Raw genomic sequence first — 24,243 nt, forward strand, 5'->3', positions numbered from 1 at the left:
CGAAACCTTTGATGTTATCATTGAAACCATAAGGCATTAAAGCACGTAGTTCCCTGATCCAAAAAAATCTCTTTCGGCAGGAAACGGTACACTAAGCATTGCGATGTTTGTATGATTGTAAAGTTCTCGGTGATGCGTACTTTAATCGATTAACACCGGTTATGACAAGGGAAGTGTAACTCTGTGTTATTGATGCATGCATGCAGTGTATAAAATTACTTCCTCGATAAGGTCTGAATTTTGAAGTTGACAACTGAAAGAGTGTCCGTTCGATAAATATGACGATTTAGTTATTAGAAAGATTATTTTTGTGATCTTGGTTGATCGTATGACCGTGTCCTAGCGATGATATAAAAGGTCATGTGGTTTTGGGTTATGGTGGTAGTCCCATGTCTCTATTACTTTGGTATTGGCTTCCATTTTCATTATGAGCTTTAGAATTATTGCCCTAATTATTTACTGAAATATGATACATTTTCTGCAAATTATGACACAGTTGACAGATCTGAGATATTACATTAAAGGTTTTCAGAAGGTTATTTTTTATCAGATTTAGGACCCCGAAGAGCGCACATCCAAAATATCGTTGTTTTGTTTCCTCAAAATAAGTTTGATTGGGTCAATGAGTGCTTTATATGATTAAGTAGACGCATATCAAGTGCAAAGTTGTTAATGTACATTTCAAATGTTGCCTTCATCTTACATAGAGAAAGATCTGGTTGAAAGTAAGACGAGCTTTTGCATATCAAACGAAATGCCATCACATTTACATAAAAAATATCAAAATGAAAACCTCGACCATTGTAATTAACAACGTCACTAAGTATAAAAATGGAAGTTATTATTTCTTTAGTTCACAACAAAATTAGTTCGGGAAAAGATAAGCAGTTGCATAATAGCGGTCTAAGATATAGACTGACTGTTGCATTGACATCGTTCGTATAGCCTATATTGTATATCTTAGTGAGTATCAAGCAACAAGAAAAAAAAAACATTGCTTGTCTTTTACAAATATATAAAAACACACACACACACACACACACACATATATATGTCATTTTGATTATCTTATACATGCATAATGTAATGTTACACTATTTCTTGTTATCGTTTTATAAATGATTCAAGACAGACTATAATGCATGTTTATATCTGTTAAATATATGTACTAACTTTTTCATTGGCGTGTATCGGACGAACTACTCGACTGGAAAACTAACTTATAAATGAAGGTTTAAGCTTAAGGCAAGTCTGTAAATTCATTTCCACCTGTTAAACGGTAAAAATATGGCTGTCAACGTTCCTGGTTTGATTGCAGTAATTGTATTTTATTTATTAATTCTTGGTATTGGCCTTTGGGCCGCAAGAAAACGAAAGTCAAAGGATAGTGAGGATATGATGCTTGCGGGAAGGGGCATCGGTGTCGTTGTTGGTGTATTCACAATGACGGGTACGTACAGAATGTTAATAACAATAAGCGTGTTATAAATTGCACTGCAATTAAATTTTCGTATAAATTATATAAGCAACAATCTTTTTCAACAACTATTTTTCTTAAAGTTTGCTAACATGAACGGATGCAGTAGAGCATATTTTGATATGTCATTACACATTACCAAATAATGACATTCCTTCTCCTTACCTGTATCTCTCAGATGATCAATTTCACCATATAAATGATTTTTGACAGCAGCTGTACCAACGCCTTGAAGAAGAGAACTTAATCAAAAATTGTGGTAATATTATTTATTAGTTCTGCGTTGTTCTGAAATTATCATAATATTTTATTTGAATGGTATAGTCTCATGACTGTTTTGTTCTTTTTGGCCTATACCAACCAGAAGTACCGGTTATATGAAATATTTTATTGCATTACGACGAACCAAACAGATGATAATTGTGTAGGTGTACGAAATGTTTCTATCATTTGATCTGATTGCTATTTATGTTGACATTATGTCTTTTGTCGTAAGAAACTTGACTTGACAGCTACAACTAAAAATGATGAGGTAAACATGTCGAAAACAGCATTTTTTGATATCCGATGTCTTTGTTTAAAGAAGAGGTCAGTTTAGATAAAAATGACCTTGGTAGATTAAGGATGTTTGTACATATATAAATAATTTCATACGTTGAACATGCTACAAGTCCGTGTTAAAAAGCAAGCAAAATCAACAACAAAATGTTTTCCGTGTTATAAACATTAGTCCACTCATACTATTTCAGCAGGCGAAAAAAATGTATTCACTCTCTCTACCCTTCTGTCAGGACAATATAATCTGTAATTAATTAATTGTAATCACTACTCGACTAAGTAAGCTGCATCTTCCATCGACAAGGTGCTGTCGTCTCAATAGGTACATATCTAACTAGGCCGTGAACATAGGAACACTATGTAAACCATTGGGCCAACCTCTGATGAAGCATCGGATCGTAAAGAAATAACGATGCAAATATATTCAAAGTAAGAAAGAGATTTACACAACCATATCGACAAAAAAGAAATAACCGAATTCCCACCTAGATCCTTGCACACGTAAACAAATTTAAACACTTTAAATTTTAGTAATTCATTTGGAAATTTATTCACATCATAAAATATTGACATTTATAAAATATTTCATAATAATTCCTGAAATCTTAAATGTCAGCTTGTGTTATCGTACCTAAATACATATAAAACGAAATACCAAATGCAAAGACGTATATGTAAAAACACAACAGCTTGAAATTTTCATATCAAACATTGCAAGTTTCATTATTTTCTATTCATAAAATTGATATCGAATTTTTTTCGTCATAATTGGTCATGTGAGATATCATTTTAAAGCTCCAAATGAGTAAATATAAAAATAAAGTTTCAAAATCGATATTGCATACTTTTATGGAGGATATATAAGGTCAAGAAGTGCAAAATATTAAAGGTTCTTAGAAGTAGAGGTTGTTGCTTATCAAATTAAGAACCCCAAGGGCGTGCATCTCAAATATCGATGTTTTGTTCCCTCAAAATAATTTGGATGGGATCTGTGATAGCAAAATATTTAATGTTTTATATGGTTAAAAAAAATTAGTTAATATCCAGGGGTGGGGTTCTCGAAGATATCCAAGATATGTCCGAAGTCACGCCCTAAGACCAAGTTTAGGATGGAGTTAGGATCATCTTATGACAATGTTAGGCCGTGTCTCGAAGCTATCTCAGACATGTCTCAAGTTAAGACGTCATAAAGACAAAAAAATCAAATGATTGCTTCCTAATTGTATACATGTGAGTGAATTTATAAACCGAATGACGTTATTGATTTTCGATTGTTATATGCATGTATTAGAAATAGAAACAGTAGCAAAATATGTTTAAATAAAGTGTTACTGAATCGTTTCATTAAAAAAAATATGTTTGAACCGACGCGTGCCGGTCATTCTGTGGTAAATGATGAGCGGGAATAAGAGAAATCCAAACATTACTGATCCTAAGACATCTATTTATTAGGCCTAAAGTTAGGATGAAAATTGCGACTCGTCTTAACTTATGATGGCTTCGAGAACACGACTTAGGACAGAGACGAATCCTAAGATAGACTTAGGACACGTCTTATCCCTAAGATAGCTTTGAGAGACCCACCCCAGATCTTTTTAAGAAATATTTTGTTTATGACAAGATTACAGACGATGAATTTTCAATGGACAGCGCGAGTTATAGCGTCTAACATGGTTTTACTATTTCTCAGTTGTTGCTAAGGCTAGTAGCCACTACTCTGACTTCTTGATACGCCAATGCTGCCTGAGAGACAGGCTTTTGGACCAAAGTTACATAATATGTTTCATACGCAATCCAAAAAGTTTCTGTTTAATATCCAGAGAAATATTTTGTTTCTGACAAGATTATAAACGATGAATTTTCATTGGAAAGCGCGTTTTAAAACCCGGCTTAACCTTGATATTGACATTTGCAATGGACTTTCCGTTTTGATTTTTCCTTTTGATTAATTCCAAGAGTTTATCAGTTTTTTTGTGTTACTCTCTACTTTGGATATGACATTGATAGCGACACCTTTTGTAATGATTTATTAATTAAATTTTGATGCTTAGAATTATAAGATATGGCTGTAATATTTTTATGTATATATGGAATAGCTTAAGTGCTATACCCTTGATGCACACTAGAACATAATTAAATGTGCTCAACATGATTGATATTTTATACCAATAGGCCTGAATCAAATATGAGGATCCTGAATAATTTATCAATGTGTAAACATGTCTTCCATGTATTTCTAGTCGTCATATTGAAGGTCATTTTTTTTCTAAATTTAAATCTTTGAAATGATACTCAATCAATTGCGTTAACAGAAAAATGAAGAAACAAAGCACGGGAACCCCATTTTACCATTTATCACGGGCTGGTCATTTATGTCACATTATTTTACCCCATCGGCTGTGGTCTAGCTTTGAAGCACGTCATATTTGAATTATAGTTATTAAAAATTTAGTGAAATGTGTAAAAATATGTTTGAATGATATTGCTTTAGGATTCTTCTCCGATTCTTTGAGTTATCACCCTATACTTTTTTTTTAATTCCTATTATTTCTGTCATGTTAACACGCTTTTGAAGTATTAATCATAATGTTATATGGTAGTATGTATTAATTTTCTTTTTTAAAAGTAAAAATGAAAGACATATTTTAGCAACATGGGTTGGTGGAGGATTCATCAATGGAACTGCCGAAGCTGTCAACGTTAGTGGATTTGTCTGGTGCCAAGCTCCTTTTGGGTATGCACTCAGCCTTTGGTTTGGTAAGTGTTTGTTAAACCGTTAATAATATTTGAATTTTTCTGATTGGACTTGGTCTATCTTACACGAATTTATTAATTTCGATTTTATCAATAATAGAAAATTATATTAACAACTTAACTTAAGCAAACAGTAAGCCACTTTTGTCATTTTTTTTTGTAATTTCTAATCGTGACAATGCCTTTCAAAGATTAGATTATGTTGACCTAAAAATTAATAGAAAAAAAATTGAAACATACCGTACATACCCGATTAATGAACTATGCAAATAATCAGACAGGCCATAAATCGAAGTTGGTTAAAATTGTTACAAGCTATTTATTTGAATGCGTTTTAATGCTGTCTTACTAGATGACTGCTTTTTAATGCTTTTGATATTAATGCGTTTTAATGTTGTTTTACTTGATGATTTTTATCTTAATGCGTTTGAAGAATGTTTCACTATATAATTTTGACCTTAGTTCGTTTTAAGGCTGTTTTACTAGATGATTGTTTTATGATCCTTTTGATCTTAATGCATTTGAAGGCTGTCTTACTAGATGAATGTTTTAAGGTTGTCTTACTAGATGAGGGCTGTCTTACTAGATGAATGTTTAAAGGTTGTCTTACTAGATGGAGGTTGTCTTACTAGATGAATGTTTTACAGCTGGTTATTTTTATGCTGGACGATTGCGATCTTTGGGTTATGTAACTATGTTGGATCCTATACAGCAGAAATATGGAGACAAGATGGGAGCACTGTTATTTTTACCGACTCTAGTTGGGGAGATATTTTGGTGTGGTGCAATACTAGGCGCATTAGGTATTATATATATCATATTACGTTAAAATTAAAGCAACATAAGTGATAAGTTTAGTGCTGCTCTTAGTAAGATTAAGAACCCTTACAATAATGTGCACAGACTATTTAAAGGCCTGTACACACGAAAAGATAAGTAAATGGAATTGATTACAAATATTATTGAATGTACTGCTAGAACTTGTATTACATCCAACAAAATTCAAAACATAAAATTTCAGAACTGACTATTGCTCTTTTCTAATATTGTGGAGCCAATCAAATAGTTTATGCAGTAGTCATATGTAAGAAAAAAGCTTAGATCAATCAAGCACATGCATGCTCCCACACTTGCATAATTGTTTTTGGCTTCGTTTAGGCAATGGAGGAGGGCAAAACAGTATCTAAACTAAGGCTTAATCTGATCCGATGTCTGACCAACATATCCTTTTAAAGTTTGTGTCACATCCTCCTTTTTTGCATTGTACTAGTGTTGTTGCAGTAGTTTCCAAAAAGTTTCATGAAGTTAGTTGAAAAATATAAACAGAATTTGTATATGTACATGTATAGTGTGTTTCCGCAGGAACTACCTTAGCTGTGATAATTGACCTTGATTACGACGTCGCTGTTATCGTATCAGCATGTGTTGCTGTCTTTTACACATTGTTCGGCGGTCTTTATTCTGTGGCATATACAGATATTATACAGCTCCTTTGTATTCTAATTGGACTGGTAAGTTACTTAAGGGTATTTTGAATAGAGGCAAGGTGGCTTGCCAAGAGAAAAGTATAATGAAACAATTAACTCTTTATCTCTGACATCCCCATTTACCAAGGTTGTTTTAAGTTCAGTGGATATCACCACTTACAAAGGTATTCTAATGGATTTCAAGTTTATTTGACCTTAGTTGCGTTGTTTTGTTGTCACACTTTCGTCACTGGTGAATTAAATTTTATCTCTGTATTAAAAGTTCCAATATTTTGTATATTTTTTCAGACTTTGGTATCTAGAAAGGTCGTTAAGATATGCACTTTCTTTCAATAGAATTATTAATATATTTTTCTTCAAAATTTAAATTCATTATTGTTATCTTCCAGTGGCTGGTTATTCCGTTCGCAATGACAAACGATGCAGTAACGGATATTTCTGTTAACTACACAACTGTATGGATTAAAGAAGTAAATCCTAGACATTGGGGGTACTACATTGATTCATATCTGTTAATAATATTAGGCGGAATGGGGTGGCAGGTTTGTATTTGTCACTAATCAAATTTAGATGCCCATATGCAATTTGGTAATTATAAAGTGGTTAGCTTTCACCGCTTAATTTGTCAACTTAACATTCACTGTTCAAGAGATGGACTTTTGTTTCGTCCTGCTGACTCTTCACAGCCTGGCTGAAAAGAGTCAATGATGTCAGAGTCAGTTTATTAGACACAACACAAGTACTTCCAGTGTTTAGAAAGGCAGAAGACGCTTATTTGGTTTATGCACTCCAATTGTCTTCCAGATTTTGTTTCAGTTCCTTTCTGTTATCATTTTTTCCCCTTGTTTATATTTCTCTTCTATTTTTTTTTCAATTGACCATGACTGACAACTTTAATTTATTGTTTAACTCCCAAAATGAAAAACACATGGTAAACTATTAATTTAAAAATATCTGAAAAATGTGCAAATCATCTTATGGCCTGTTGGGTCTATTTGTACGAAGTTTTTTTTTATACAGGATCCCCGCTTTGTATCGATACAATAATCAAAGACAGAAGTCTTAAAAGTTGCCAATCGTCAAATATTCTCTGCCGCTGATTTTTGCTTCCAACATCCGAAATGGCACGACTACGAAATGCTCTGCAATCGGACAGAGACCTATGGAAATACAGTTAGGTCATTTCTAAAAATTTTGTCTTATTTTTTTTTTAAATAAAGCTGTTTTGAGGCAGTCCGCACGGAAATTCCTAGTGTTTTGTCATAAGAAAGTGCATGTTTTTGAAATCCTTGGTGTGTGAAGGTTCAAGTTATTTATAAGTAACTTAGTGATTACTGTTATTAAACCCAGTAGCCATGGTAACATACTGAAAAAAAAATATTTCTTAATAGTACAAGTCAGGGGTGCCTTACCAAAACTAACAGTCAAATACTATGTGTTATAAAATATCAGGCACTTAGACACTACCACAGGATGAAAGCATCCATGGAGTAGGTGAAAAAAGCTAAAAATAATAAGACCCTTTTCGATTCATTCTCTCACAATTTTAGTTCGAAAAGTTCGAGCGAAATAAGGTATTTTGAAAATCAGCCGTCTGATGCTGGTACCAGTATCGTATTGCATATCCCTGAGCAGGTGTACGTCAAAACATGGATGCTATAAAAATATAGTGCATTTTCTTTTTGCCTCTCTACAAACTAATATTTTGTCAAAAGATATGAACAATGACTTATAAAATAGAGCAAACATCACACTGTAAGATGAAGAACTTTTTTAAAAGAAAATCTAACATTATATCATAAAAATGTTCCACTGAAAAGGTTGGTTTGGTGAGTGCAAAACGAAAGTGAAAGTAGGGAAAATGGCTATTTATAGTTCGAGACTACTTTTCTGTCCGATCTTCGTGGACTCACCCTATTTTCTTTGCGGGAAATTATTTTTTCACATGTCCTTAGAAATGCTACATAAGTGAAAGTTTTATTGAATCAATTTACATATTTTTTAAAAAATCCTAAAAATATGCACTTCACTATAGAAGTCTATGGGAAAATTAATACGATACTGAGACCTGCTGATGAGAGAACATAATACGGCAGGGGACTGAAACGTTCCGGATACATTTAAATTATTAAATTACACCTGTTTACCACTACATATATTATATTTACACAATGTCCACCACTTTTCAACTTTTAAGTTTTACGAAATTTGACAGGGGTAACTTGGTGTGCGAAACAGTGCACCCTAATGTAACTGCATAGTGCACCCTATAATTAAATTACAGCAATGTGAAGGTCTCAGTATCGTATCAATTTTCCCATAGACTTCTAAAGTGAAGTGGATATTTTTAGGATTTATTAAAAAGTATGTAAATTGATTCAATAAAACTTTCACTTTTATAGCATTTCTAAGGACATTTGAAGAAATAATTTCCCGCAAAGAAAATAAATAAAAATATTAATTGCCATTTTCTCTACTTTCACTTTCGTTTTACACTCATCAAACCAACCTTTTCAGTGGAACATTTTTATGTTATTATGTAAGATTTTCTTTTTAAAAAGTTTTTCATCTGTCAGTGTGATATTTGCTCTGTTTTATAAGTCATATCTTTTGACAAAACATTAGATTGTAGAGAGGCAAAAAGAAAATGCACTACATTTTTATAGCTCCATGTTTTGACGTACACCGCTCAGGGATATGCAATGCGATACTGGTACCTGAAGTTGGTTACTTATTCGACATTCGTTTGATATTCTTTTGACATTCGTTTGACATTTATTTGATATTCATTTGACTTTCGATTGACATTCATTTCAATTTCATTATCGTTCAATTTCGATATAAAAAATAATTTCATAGTTAATAGACTTGGCGGTTGGAGCCGTTTTGGCATAAAACTTGAATATTCGCAACAACTTTTACCTCCCCCCTTAACCTGATGTGTATCAAACAGCCACTATATAGGGGTTGTAGTACTCGAATAGGGCAACAATCGACAGCCAATCGATACTCGATTCCTAGAGATTGAAGTCGCTCACCGGGGCTCAAAAGTTGGCGGTCGGGGCGATTTTGACACAAAACTTGCAAATTTGTATTTGCAATGACTTTAACCCCCTTAACCCGAAGTGTATCAAACAGCCACTATATAGGGTTGCAGTACAATGAATATAGATTACAAATAAGTTATTTGATCGAATCTCCGTATTGTAAATTACGTCTTGACCCGTCATTGACTCTTATATCGTAGCTATGCACTTTAGAAAATTTATATCGATACCCAATCCTATTTATAAGGAAACATGATTCTATTTTTTGTAGGGAATTCCGAGGTACACGAGTTATAACGTTGTTCAATCTTTTGCTAAAATTATCTTTCTTGACAAGAAAATCAAATGCAGAAATGTGAAAAAATTATGTGTGTAAAACTTGTCAAGTAAAAGTTTTTTAGTGTAATTACGTCCTAAGGATTTTGCAGATGATTTTTCATATTTTAGGATATTGTGTTAATTAATTTTTGTAGTTAGAATAATCCTATTTCTTACGCTTACTCAGTTTGAGAGAGATTTCCCAATAGTTACTTTAGTCTTGATGTGTTCATATTTGACTTTGTAGAAGGAATTTCTAGCATAAGGAAAGTTCACTCAACACGGGTATACAGTGGCATGTAGACAATCCACTCTCCGGCAAAGTACATTTTAAAATTACATTGGGGGAAATGAAGGGCCACCCATTGCCTGATTCTTACACAAAATGGTACTTAATACTCTAGGGGTTTTGCCATTGAAAAATATGTCAGCAAAAAAATTAAGCGATTTTCCGGCGGGGTAGGGGTAAATTTTTTTTCATTTTCTAATCTCTTTTTCGATTTCCATCTCTAGGAATCGAGTATCGATTGAATGTCGACTGATGCCCTTTCAGAGCACTTCAACCCCTGTATTATGGCTGCTTGATACACTTCCGGTTAAAGTGGGATAAAAGTCGTTCCAAATATAAATATGCAAGTTTGGTGTCAAAATCGCCCCGACCGCCAACTTTTGAGCCCCGGTGAGCGACTTCAGTCTCTTGGAATCGAGTATCGATTAGCTGCCGATTGTTGCCCTATTCGAGTACTATAACCCCTATATAGTGGCTGTTTGATACACTTCAGGTTAAGGGGGGCAAAAGTCGTTGCGAATATGCAAGTTTTGTGTCAAAACAGCCCCGACCGCCAAGTCTTTTGACTATGAAATTACTTTTTTATATCGAAATTAAACGTTAATGAAATTGAAATTAATGCAATTGAATGTCAAATGAATATCAAATGAATATCAAACGAATGTCAAATGAATGCCAAATGAATATCAAACGAATGTCGAATAAGTTACCAACTTCACATTGCTTTAAATTACAGGTCTATGAATCGGGTGACTTCTGCAAGAATCGTGGTTCCCTTAATATGATTACTTTTTCGTAACCATGATGACCCGAATGTTTTCAATCAAAAGAACTAGTTACAAGGAACCAGATTAAACAACTGGCAATGGCAATATAAAGATAATGTATATGACCTATATAGTCAATTGTATTGGGCGCCATTGTAGGAATCGGTAACTTGGTAATATTACATAAATTCAATGCTAACCGACCATTTTATCTTTTAATGTGAATTTCCCATTCTCATACAAGCCAAAAAAAAAAAAAAAATAGACGTGCATGATATTCTTTAAAATAGGCAAAAATTCATTGAATGGCATGTGGCATCAACTTTAAATCACCATAACGTTATCTTTTTTAAGATAACTGAAAAATTCTTCTGGTTCCCTACTCTGCCAATAAATCTTTATCTATGGAATTTGTAAATATTTTTTATAGATATCGAGGCCGTATTTATGTATATGGCCTATATAGACTTGTGACGAGTCCATGCAGCTGAATCGGAAACTGGGCAATGTTCAATGATAACCGATTATTTCGTGTAAACTTCCCGTTCTCATACAATTTTCAAGAAACATACGTACATGTAGAACACACGTGTATGATATTGAAGAGGTACATTTTATCTCGTATGAAGGTACATGTAGAACTATGACGTTATGGCGGTAAACACGGCACAGATCTGCAGCATAGCGTGGAATATTAATATTTAATTATGCGAATCATATGAAAATATAAAGTACTGAAATTATGAGTGCAAGAAATCGCTAACAATATTGACGACTTAAAAAGCAATAGAAAAAAAGTAATGTTTCTCGTGTTTTCTATTGACTATCCATTTAAGTTTACATTTATGATTACTATTTATCCAGTGTTTAAAAACAAAATAACATTCATCAAACAAATAATCCATAAAAAACTGCTAGCATAGCAGGTAGATATCAAAATTCTTCCCTTAAATACATGTAACTGATTAGGACCACGGTAATTGAGCATTGAAATGTTTTTTTTTTCTAATATTTCTGGTCGTAATACAAAATCGTACGTGTCCTCTAAGGTATATAGGAATGATCAGTAGTAGCATTAAAACGATAATACACATGTCAACTTGATGTTCGTACTCGACAAGATATAAAGTTTTGGATTTGTTCTCTGCGCAAATTCAATCCTGAACTTTAATGTGTCTCACTTTACTTTTTCATGTATAAATCAATTCACATACGGATGCCATATACTTTTGTGTATTCCTTAGATATCGCTCTGGAACGATACCCTTTATATTCCTTAATGTTATTTTATACATTGCATCCCAAAGAATTTGCGATACAGACAATACAGACACTACAAAGTCAGCATCACATCTTGACTTGCTCTAAAACATCCATGGAAAGAGAAAACTAAATATGACCAAACTATACGACAAACGCGAGGACTTTTCGTTTCAATGACTTTCATTTATCCGAGACAACATCGTTTCAGTAACTGCGTATGGAGTTTTCATATAACAAATCATACGTTATGTCAGAGCTTTCGGAAACTAGCGTACCGTGCTACTTCTTTCAATCAGACCTCTGGAACAGGGTTATGTTGCTAGAAGATCAAAGTCATTACTAAAAAAGGTTTTATGGTTATATCATAAACTTGATCGTTAAGATGTATCCGTCTGCACCCTAAGAACTGATGGTTCACTGTTCACCGTGTCATAGTTTTCCTTTCCTCTTTCGTCTGCTTCGAACGTGACGTTTTATGAACAGCTCGGCTGATGTTTCTAGGAAGGAGAAGTTCATCCCACCGATGTATCTGGTCAATGCTGCCAGTTTACTTTTGCTTCTTTTACGTGATGTTTTTGTTATTTCATGTTCTTTGTTTTAAGTGTCTATTTTCCCTGTCTCATCGTAATCCTAGAATTATATGCTTTTGATTACCGTTCGAATCTTAATTACCTTAATTTTCCTTTTGCCTTGATTTTACTTGTACCCTTAAGGAGAGAATATGTTTAAATAATGTCAGTTACCTTAACAAATATAAATTAAACAACAATATTTACTTTAACTTTGCAATCGTTGAAGGAATATTACCAAAGAGTGTTTTCCACGAAAACGACTCGGATTGCAGAATTGTTGTCGTACGCGGCAGGATTTGGGTGCATTATCTTGACGGTTCCTGCCATCTTAATAGGAGCGATAGCAGCACAAACCAGTAAGTCACAATTCAACTGCTTGTCAATGATTGCATATTAACACACATTGGTACGAGGCAATAATGTCTTACATTTTTTGTAAAGAAACATTCCAACTTTACATTCTTTAGTTTGGGCCCCGTGCAGGTCCGGGTGTTAAAAGAATAGGCCTGCAGCAGCGCTAATTTTGTGGTAAAAGGCGACTAAATAGTGCTCAGAACCCTAGCCGGGGGCTAGGGCGCTCTGCCCACAGAGCAACTGGGATGTGTGCCCCAGGTGGTTGAATAGGGCACCCCTGGCGTGTTACATGCTGGGGTTGTCAGGCTATAATACGGAAAACCTGACAGCAAACCATAGTGGTGCACCGTGTTGGGAAAGATGCCACGTTCCTCGCACGTTAAAGAACCCTACTGTGGTATTCTCCCAGAGTAGGAACCATAGGGCTCCGCCACAGGAGGCTAAATTGCCCGACCCTACCCATATCTCCCTATTTCCAGTGGCAATCAAAATTTGTCGACCCCATTGTCCTTGTGTCCCATCCCTTTTTCATTTCATCATCATTTCATGTTCATTTTATCATCAATTTCATGTTCATCGTCTGAATATAGCTCAAATATTGCTGCTCGGACGTTAAACCCCAACAAACAAACAAACAAGTTTTGGACTCTGATAGAAATAAGGAGTACCCCTTTTTGTCTAGATTCACTAGAGGAAATTTTATTACACCTGCTAAAATTGGTTATTAGATTATGAAAAATTGAATGATAAAATGTGAAATGAGTTTTCCAATAAAACATGGAATTTGCCTTTTCCGTCTTTATCTAGGTAATATTTAAATAATTATCATTTTTAACTTTTTAATTTAAATTATTTATAAGTTTAAGTCAAACGGAACATATATCAAAATTTTGCGGTTTAGCTCGATATAAAAACTGCTTTAACTCATCAACACTATTAGAAATGCCTGTATTAAGTCATGACCATCCGGGTAATTGCGATTGTTGCTTTGCTGTTGCCATTTATTGTATTGAATATACTTACTTTGGCGGTCCATTTTGAATAATTGAATTTCAGATGTAACACGCTTTCTGATTGGATAAAAAATTGCCCATCAGCTAGACTAAATTTTATTTCGTGGCTGTGACGTCATCAACCATTGTGATGAATTACTCGTTAAATTTTTATACTAAATAAATTATCATGAATGCCGAACTGTTATATTTTGTTCGGTCTATGAGGAAATAACTTCAACGCCCGTGGTACACACTTAAAAATAGTCTGCTACATGAGATTTTTTAGTGTGCACTATGTGATTAAGGTTATTTCTTCCATACAATATATATGAATATATTTTTGTCAGTCACATGCTAGACTCTTACTAAATATGCTTAATGTGTTAACTATGGGTACGTTGTGTATGGGATGCTCGGTGTTTCAAACATTAAAAAGGATAACATTTTAAATATAGTAAGATCGATTTTAATACTCCAGCTTTTTTCTTATAGTTGCGAATAAAGTTTAGAAAATCAGATATAAAAGTGTGAGTCCGTTGAAACTAATCTGTTGGAGGTCTGTATGCCAAACAGATATATCACAATATATCATACATTAATGCTTGCTTGTATTAAATACAAAATGCTGCAGCATTTTATTGACCAAGATAATATTTTGCTGATACCGCCCTGTGGTATTGATAATGTATGTCAACGAAAGCTTATTACTTTGTAAAGAACAAGTCTTTTTACTATGTATATTATTTAACAAATAACATGGTTTATAAGTAATTGTTAAGTAATGAGTAATATAATACTGTAATAAGTTATACGTAGGATACAGTAAGATTTAGCTGTAACTTCTGTTTTTTTTACATTTAGTAGGTCCATACAAAGTTCAATGAACGTAATTTTAACCCATTTTTCATTCATATGTAATCTTTTAGAATTTTTAGTGAAACATTTTAAAATATACCAAATAATTCATCATGCTGTTGGCCAAACGATAGCATCAATCTTTTGTAATGGCATAGACTTGCTAATCCCATATAAATAAAAAGTGAAGGAAACTGTTAATGTAAACTATGGAAGCATTTCTAGTTTAGGCTTACAAATCTATATAAAATATATGCCAATACAGAAAACTCCTGTAACTACAACATTCAATTAGCTGCTGGTTTCTGTTTTTTTCTGTTTTTGTTCTAATTATTTTAGTATGTATGTTAGTTCGTCGTCTGCATTGGTTTTTATTTGTGTTCGTCTGATTGAAATTGATATTTCTTCTTTTTCATTCTTATGAACAATCATTCTAAATACAAAAATACCTGTCATGTAAATATTGCATATTTTGGTACGTTGTGAATTTACCCTTGTTGTAAGGAGCAACCTCTCTTCAGCAGCATTATATTATATTAGAAAGATTTATTGCCAACCCATGAGAGATATTCACAGAAAGTACGTGTAATTACTGTAGTTGATATTAGGGAATAGAGTTGGTCTCCCCTTGACTAAATGACGATAATCCGGTGGTCGGTAACAGGACAATAATTTAAGAGATTCAATCTTTCCATCATCATCACCATCATCATACTTTAATTCCTCTTTTACAGAGATATACATTTAACAATGGAAATATTAGATATTTTAATATGAGTTTGATAGAAAATCTCTTTGTCGTTGAGTCAATTGTCCAAAAGTTCATCGGGTGACTGTCATTTGAAATTAATGCCCTGAAGTTTACTTGCTTAAGTACATTTCAGAACGATAAAAATTCTGACCTATATTTAACGTTTGTACAACGACATGCTGTACTCAGTTTTTTTATAACTTATTGGGAGCCGATACAAAATTTCAGGTTGAGAGGGTTGTAAAAAGTCTTTGCCGAGTGGAAGTGTGTTTTTTTCAATTATTATAACAAAATTAAAAATTTCAAACACTTCCATTTAGAGAAATTGTACTGTGTTTGCCCTTGATCTACACCTGGCTACCTCGCCCAAGGCTTGTTATTTAATTCAATTTTGAATATCTAATGACTCCGTGCACTCCTCTCAGAAAGAACTCAGCGATGGATTTGTTTTTGTTCCTGCTGATAAAGCTGCAAATAATGTTATTGTTTTTAGACGTAAATTTTATATTGAAATTCTACAAAAAGAAATTACAAGTTCACCAACATTCCAACCGACAAAATTGTCAGAAAGTGAAATTGTGAACAAACACAAACTCGTTGTACCTCTTTTCAAATTGAGCCTAGCGGCATGGAAGTTCCTACTATGTACTGGCTTCAAAAACTTTATAAATCACCTTATAAATATAGATTCATTACATATTCATGTCATTGCTTAACAACTAGACTTTCTATTTTACTTACTAAAAGCGTTCAATACCATAAAAAATCCGATTATAATATTTTGTATTAAAATAGTGCATGGCGTAAACTACTTTTGGAGTGTTAAACATTCACTTGAAGTGCTTGATAAATTACATGCCCAATGTAAGATCTTTCGAACCTGTTTTTATTTTTTAAATTTATACACTAAACTTCCACATAATCTCATATAAAAAAAATCACATATAATATAAAATGGCCATTTATTAAATCGGGATGTGAATATGTTTGTTCGATCTCTTTTAGATCATTTTTAGTAAGGAAAAACATAAAAAAACTACTTTAATTGGACTTCTATTGATATATGCTTACAGCACTCGATTCCTGCTACACAGCATTTTTGTACGCTTTAGCTTAACGTTGAGTTATTGGATTCCCATGGAGACTCAATGGGATCACTTATTGAGGACATCTTTATGTACTGTTACGAATCACAATTTATGATCAATAAAGGATCAATAAAGACCCTTCTTAACAACATTTGGTAGAAAAATTTAATAACACCTTTAGATATATGGACGATATTTTGACTTTAAACAACAATGAGAAAAAACGCACAAGTCAGGAACGGAGGCTGAATGTACAGTTCTGTAATAGTTTAGAGTTTCTGATTATATATATATATATATATACTTACTTAACTGCAAACTACACGCGTACTTTGGTTAGTATAATACTTGCTAATGACAATTTTTTAAAATTTTATTTTAGACTGGAATGAAACTTCGTACCATAAAGCAACATCATACAGTCTTCCTCCGGGAGATGAACGATATACTCTGCCGCTTGTTATACAATATCTATGCCCAGCGGCGGTGTCATTTATTGGTCTTGGGGCGGTAGCTGCTGCTGTAATGTCTTCAGCTGATTCAATTGTACTATCTGCATCAGGAATGTTTGCTAGAAACATATACCAAGCAGGACTCCGAAAAAATGTAAGTTCAGAATCAACCAAATATTGAATATTTTCTAAGAATGTGTAGATATTTGTCTTGTTTTGAGGTTAAGTGACAAATGTATATACGATCATAGCAGGTCAGTATATGCGATACGCCGAAGTCCAATATGTCTATACGAGGATCAATAACTCAGCCAATATGTATAACCTTATGCAATTCTACCTTTATTGACTCCTTAGTCCAATATGGCTTTTAACCAGGCCAATATAGCGTATTGGACGGGTACTGGGTAAAAGCCTGCTGGACGGCAGAATCATGTATTTGCGCACTATTGTATTTGTGTTTTATTAACTAACGTTCGAATATTAGCCTAAATATGATAAAAACTGCCAATACAATACAAAATACAAAAGTGCACCAATACGGGATATAGCCGTCCAATACCTCGTATTGGACTGGTTAAAATCTATATTGGCCTAGCGTATTGAACTAGTTAGTCAATAAAGGCTACGCCTCAGTCCAATATGGCTAGCCTCGGACCAATAACTAAGCCAATATGGAAACCTTTACGCAATAATACTATAGTATTGGTTGTTTGATCACATTTTAGGCTAATATTCAAACGTTGGTCAACTATAAAGTGTTGTGCATTTAATTTAAAATTACACGACGAAGTTAGAAGCTGTGCATTTAACAAAAAAGCTAAATAAATGATATTTTAACTTGTAAAATTGTACAAAGAGAAAAAATTAGACGTATTATAGTTATGTCTTAAAACCTTTAAATAAGTCCCAACATTACATGTACATGTATAACAGCACGATAAACTTTCATCGGTGAAATATTAAAGATATGATTACAACCACATCATATAATCGTTTAAATGTATTACGAAAATTTAAAATAGATTTGGATAGACGGACCCTTTTCTTGAATAGGCCGATGTAATATGAGATACAAAGACTATTATTCTAAAACTCAAAGTTGAAAAGATTCAAATTGATGCAGTAAGCATAATTACAGAGGGTACTAAAATCAATATATTGATTTCAATTTCAATTCATACATAGAAACTGAATGGCAGAAATTACATGTATGTGTTCGGCGAGAAAATCAAAAAAACACTAATGTACAGAACTTTGAACAATATGACACCGTATACTTATTATCTTCAAACTTTGATTCCTAAAAGAGTAAATAAAATTTATAACTTCCCAACACATACTTCTGACCTAATCCAATCAGTTTATTGTAGAACATACCAATATTCTATTATTTTCTATCCTCCACTATTCGATTATGGAATACACTACCTAATGATATTAAAATCTCGCCTTCAGTAAAAATTTTCAAAACCCATCTCAAAAATGAGGTAGTAAAAGAAGTAATCAAGAGAATCAAGGGTATAGCGGTAATCAAAAGAATGTAATCCAGGAACCAAAACCAGACATGGAAAACAGACACACACAACAAAGAACATAAAGTGACTAAAATCATACATACAAAGTAACAAAAGCAAATGAGCAACTCGGTCTCCACTAAAAACTGGGAGCATGGACCAAGTGCACCGGTAGAGTAAGCGTCCTCTGCTTTTCTAGAAACACCCAACGAGTTGCTTATAAAAAATCAAGTCCGGGTAGACGAAAGAGGAAAGGAAAACTATGACACGTTGAACAAATCAGTTTTCATGGCGCAGATGGAAGCATGGTTGCGATCCACGCGTTCACGATGACGACTGTAAAACTTCTGTAGTGATGACTTCAATCTTGTAGCAACTAACACTGTTCCAGAAGCCTATTTGTTAGAATTATAGCGCGATACAAAAAGTCTGCGTAGTTTCGGCAAGCTCTGGCATAACGTATGGTTTATGATATGAACACTCCATACGCAGGTGCTGAAGGGATGTTGCCACAGATGAAAGGAAAGTTGACAATTCTGAATGAAAAGTCATCACGTTTGTCGTAAAGTTTGGTCAATAGTTTTCCTTTACCATCAGTTTCTAAGTGTAGGTCAACATATGAGGCTGACCTCACAGTGTCTGTAGTATCCTTTATTTGAAGTTCTTTTGCGATGTATCAAATCCCAGAAATTAGGATTGTTTTAAGATAATACGTCATCTATATAGCGGAAAAGAGATTAAAGGATCTAGCTAAACGATATTCTTTCTTTCGGATCAGATCAGCTATAAAATCAGCCTCATCATAGTAAAGGAATAGGGCAGCAAGTAGAGAAGCACAATATGTTCCCTTTGGAATGCCGACGGTTTGTTGAAAAATGCGTCCACCACACTGGACAAGTATGTTGTTGTCGATAAAAAATTCCAGCATTTTGTAAACATCTTCTGTATATTTGGTTTGTTTGTTTGTTTGTTGGGGTTTAACGTCCGAGCAGCAATATTTCAGCTATATTCAGACGATGAACATGAAATTGATGATAAAATGAACATGAAATGATGATGAAATGAAAAAGGGATGGGACACAAGGACAATGGGGTCGACAAATTTTGATTGCCACTGGAAATAGGGAGAGGTGGGGAGTGTCGGGCAATTAAGCCTCCTGTGGCGGAGCCCTATGGTTCCTACTCCGGGAGAATACCACAGTAGGGTTCTTTAACGTGCGAGGAACGTGGCATCTTTCCCAACACGGTTCACCACTATGGTTTGCGGTCGGAATTTCCGTATTATAGCCTGACAACCCCAGCATGTAACACGCCAGGGGTACTCCATTCCACCACTTGGGGCACACACCCCAGTTGCTCTTTGGGCAGAGCGCCCTAGCCCCCGGCTAGGGTTCTGAGCACTATTTAGTCGCCTTTTACGACAAGCTTAGAGCTGCTGCAGGCCTATTCTTTTAACACCCGGACCTGCACGGGGCAATGTATATTTGGAAGATTTGGAATTATTTTTATAAAGTAAGAGGAATCTCTACCAAAAACCAATATATTATTAATGCGGATCCCGCTGAGGTCAAATCCTACATGCCAGACTTCGTCTTCAGTGAGGCGAGCTAAATAAAGATCTTTCCGACAAAATATTACTCCACTACCTTTATGCCATTGTGGTGAAATATAATCTGCTGGCCACTTCTTACTCTTCTGTCCATTATACCAAGCGCTTAAGAGACATCATATCTGAGGTTCAAAACTTTTTGATACAGAGCAAACGCTATAAATCAACAACCTTAATTAGTTACTTCTTTTGAATAATTTTGAAAATTGCTTATGACCTGAGTAAATACTTCGAGCATTTAATACAAACCTCTATACTTTGCACCTAACTCACCAAATGCACATTATGAGCACTACTTCCTTGAGGTATGCTATATATCAATGATATAACTATAATTCATGATTTCAGGAGACGGATTGATGTAAGACTTTAAGTCTTGTTTTTGAATCCAGTAATTAATTTGCTGAAGTTCATTTTATTCTAGTACCGTGTGGGTCCGGATGTCAAAAGAATAGGCCCGCAGCAGCCCAAAGCTTGTTGTAAAAGGCAGTTAAAAAACCCTCAAAATCCTGGCCGGGGGCTTGGGTACTCTGTCCACACAGCAACTGGGTTGTGTGCCTCAGGTGGTGGAATGGGGTACCCCTGTCATGCTACATGCTGGCCCATGGGTCATCAGGCCACAAACCTTAGTGTTGCAACGTGTGGGAAAGATGCTTTCCATTAAACCTTTCCCAGCTTTCCAAATTTCATTCCAATTAAATTCTTTGTTAAAGGTTTCTTCCCATTAGCTCTGACTATTTCGGATTTAGCTTTTTATTTATTATTTTTTTTTGATAGTTACAAGTCGAAGGCTTTCTGGATATATTACTCGTCTGTTAAATTTAAATACGGAATTTGTGGCTCATCTGTAATAGTTAAAACAGTATCGTTTACCGATTTTTCCAACGTTTTGTTTTTTTTTAGAATTTAGACGGTATAGATATGACATACCCATTACTTGAAGTCTGTTTTCATTGTATAATACAATATCAAATTTTAGAATGTTCAGAGATGCAATTACGTTTGTCTATAAGTTTCTTGTATATTAAATCACAAGTTATGAAGTTCTAATGGTCTGAATCCCAAACATGTTAAATTCTTTGGAACCCGCTCTGAAAAAAAACATATGATGAAAAAGAGCTCTCTTGTTAAACAAGGTGTTAATGTTACCAAAAAGTCTCTGGTTTAGTATATCATGGAAAGTGTCTAGCTTTTGTATTTCACTAACGTGACACAATATTTTTAATGGCTTTATATAATATACAGGCATTTGTATTAGTTCGAAATCCAATAAAGTCGCACAGTTGCATATGAAGTAATTTCATTGAATTTATTATCAAATTTATGTAACAAATGTTTACCTAATGCATTCCAACTCGCCAGCGGAGCTTGGACTATATTTAAATATTCAAAATAATAATATTATAAATATAAAAATATATGTTAACAATTCCCATACCGCCTTTTTCCACCTCTAAGTTTTGCGAAAGCTTGCCGAAACTACACAGACTTTCTGTATCGCGCTAGACTTCAAACAAATAGGCTTCTGGAACAGGGTTATGTTGCTACAAGATTGAAGTCATCACTACAGAAGTTTTATGGTCGTCGTGAACTCGTGGATCGTTACGGTGTATCCATCTACCCATTAAAACTGATTTGTTCAACGTATCATAGCTTTCCTTTCCTCTTTCGACTACCCCAGACTTGACTTTTTATGAGCAACTCTGCGGGTATTTCTAGAAAAGCAGAGGACCCTACCGGTGCACTTGGTCCATGCTCATTTGCATTTGTTACTTTGTATGTATTATTTTAGTTACTTTATGTTCTTTGTTGTGTATGTCTGTTTTCCATGTCTGGTTTTTGTCCCTGGATTGCATTCTTTTGATTACCGCTAGAACCTTGGTTCCCTTGATTACTCTCAAGCGGTTATTATCGAATATTTCTTGTAGTTGTGACATAAATTCATGTTTTATAACATTTTTTCACTATTTGAGTCTTTCTAGTTATGTTAAATAGATAATGTTTCTGTAAGTGTAATTCGTTCGCCATTTTATTGTTCTACTACCGTACTGATTAGCTGAGACCGGAAATTGGGAAAAATCTGTATTTTCAACACTCATTTCATTATATTATGTAGTTTAATTATTTTATATTATTTTACAATTTGTGCCACAAGAAAGAAAAAAATCATCATAGTGCTTTTTTTTTTGTTCTAGGCCTCAGAAACAGAATTAACTTGGGTAATGAGAATTTCTATATTTGGTGTCGGTGCTTTGGCGACCATCATGGCTATTGCAGTTGGATCAATTTATGAACTTTTTGTATTATGTTCAGATTTTGTGTACGTCATGCTCTTTCCGCAAATGCTTTGCGTAATTTTCTTTTTTAGTGTAAATACGTACGGTTCGGTAACTGGGTATTTCGTTGGTCTTTTCTTTCGGCTAGCAGGTGGTGAACACACACTCGGAATGCCACCATTAATCAAATATCCATGGTATGATGAAAAGGAACAAATTCAACTATTTCCATTTAAAACATTCGCCATGTTGACGACCTGTTTTTGCCTATTTTTTGTATCTTTTATTACAAATTTTGTTTTTAAAAACAATATTTTACCGAAGAAATACGATTTGGCGCGTTGCGTTGTGAACTTTACGGAAGAGAAAGACAGTAAACAAAAACCACCGATGGATTTATCGAAGACGGTTGATCAGAAGAACATCCCAAGTAAACAAGCAAGTGGAATTAATTATGGTTACGAAGGCTCTCACGAAGAGTCTATACATCTATAATGTCAGAAAACTTTATTTATACATATTATTGGTAGTCTTATAATCAATAGCATAAATAAAATCATGGACACTGAAATAATTAAGTGTAAATATGTCTATCAATTAAGTACCAGTCCGCATAACATTCAGACAAGTTAAGTGATTCATGGTCAAGAAAAACCCACCGAACAAACAATGTTTTTTAGTCTTACATATACTATACTTTCACAAAGCAGCAACCTTTTCTGCATTCAGATTTGCACTTTTTAAAAAAATTATACATTAATCTCCCACTAAAAGCAACCAAATGAAGCCAAATCAAGAACGATAACTCTTGCAAAGTGCAAATTTCAGGTACAATCTATATAATTTTCATCTCAAAAGAGCAACAACCAAATGAAAAACTAAGACTTGTTACATAAACAGTTTCTGTGTCTGAACAAGAAATAAAACTGAATTCGGTGTGTTTTTGACATGCATGAATCACCTTCTGTCTGATTTTTAGAAAGACTGTTACTTAAAATGTAAGTTATTGTCGCCAGTCTAGACATTTATACATTCTCATCAAGGGGGTGGGGGTAAAGGGAGATGGGAGAAAGCAAAAAAGGTAGTCAAATGGAGAAAGGGCAGAGAGAGGAGCAAAGATGTAAAAGAAAGGAAGACGCATTTTTGGAGGGGTAGATAAACTTCTGATAATTTTCATGCAATGAAAATATGAACATAAATTAGTAAAAAAAGACATGCTAAATTTGAAAGCTTTTTAGTAACTCATGGGCATATATCTGTATCATAAGCCAAAGCCAGGCCTAAAAGAATACGGAATCGGTTGAAATGCTCCGACAAATGTTACTCTTTGCTGGATAAGAAATACCAAAAGACCACCTGAATGTATGTGAACAATTTCGAAGTTTAAAAATAACACACCACCAAACAAGACAGAGAAGACGTGGAAATTGTCTACGAATACAGAAAAGAAAACTTTGGCAAAGGCGTCTGACAGCGTATAGCTAGATACTACAAAATAAAACAAAGCTACAATAAAAGAGCAGGTCCAAGATTTCAGGTTAGTAGGTGTTTAAAGATTTTAAAGGCCTGGAAAATTTCTTACATTTAATTTCTTAGGATTTCATTCACAAAAAAGATGTTTCCCTATTTCAGGACGGGAAGATGTAAACTGCGCACACTGGATGCACCCCTTTTTGAATCTGCATTTGTACTGCCATTGTGAACATATATCAATATTCCAAACAAAATTGTTCACCAATAAATACATGCTTGAAATACAGAGCTATAAAAATGTAGAGGTATATATTTATAAAATTCAACCGAAACCTGATGAT

The 24,243-nt window shown here is 34.1% G+C and overlaps 1 protein-coding gene across 1 annotated transcript; it reads left to right on the top strand.

The window, feature by feature from the left end:
• The first annotated feature begins 1,185 nt into the window (after positions 1-1,185).
• LOC148612767 (high-affinity choline transporter 1-like) lies at positions 1,186-23,003 on the top strand. Its single transcript, XM_088594489.1, has 8 exons — positions 1,186-1,450; positions 4,685-4,792; positions 5,437-5,592; positions 6,152-6,300; positions 6,666-6,818; positions 12,759-12,888; positions 16,958-17,181; positions 22,349-23,003. The coding sequence occupies exons 1-8, from the start codon at positions 1,288-1,290 to the stop codon at positions 22,922-22,924; spliced, it is 1,659 nt and encodes a 552-aa protein (XP_088450615.1). The 5' UTR covers positions 1,186-1,287; the 3' UTR covers positions 22,925-23,003.
• The last annotated feature ends 1,240 nt before the right edge of the window (positions 23,004-24,243 follow it).

The sequence above is a fragment of the Perna viridis genome, chromosome 7, assembly GCF_037379345.1.
Source record: "Perna viridis isolate PV_CMFRI_1.1 ecotype Kerala chromosome 7, ASM3737934v1, whole genome shotgun sequence".
NCBI classification, from domain to species: Eukaryota; Metazoa; Mollusca; class Bivalvia; order Mytilida; family Mytilidae; genus Perna; species Perna viridis.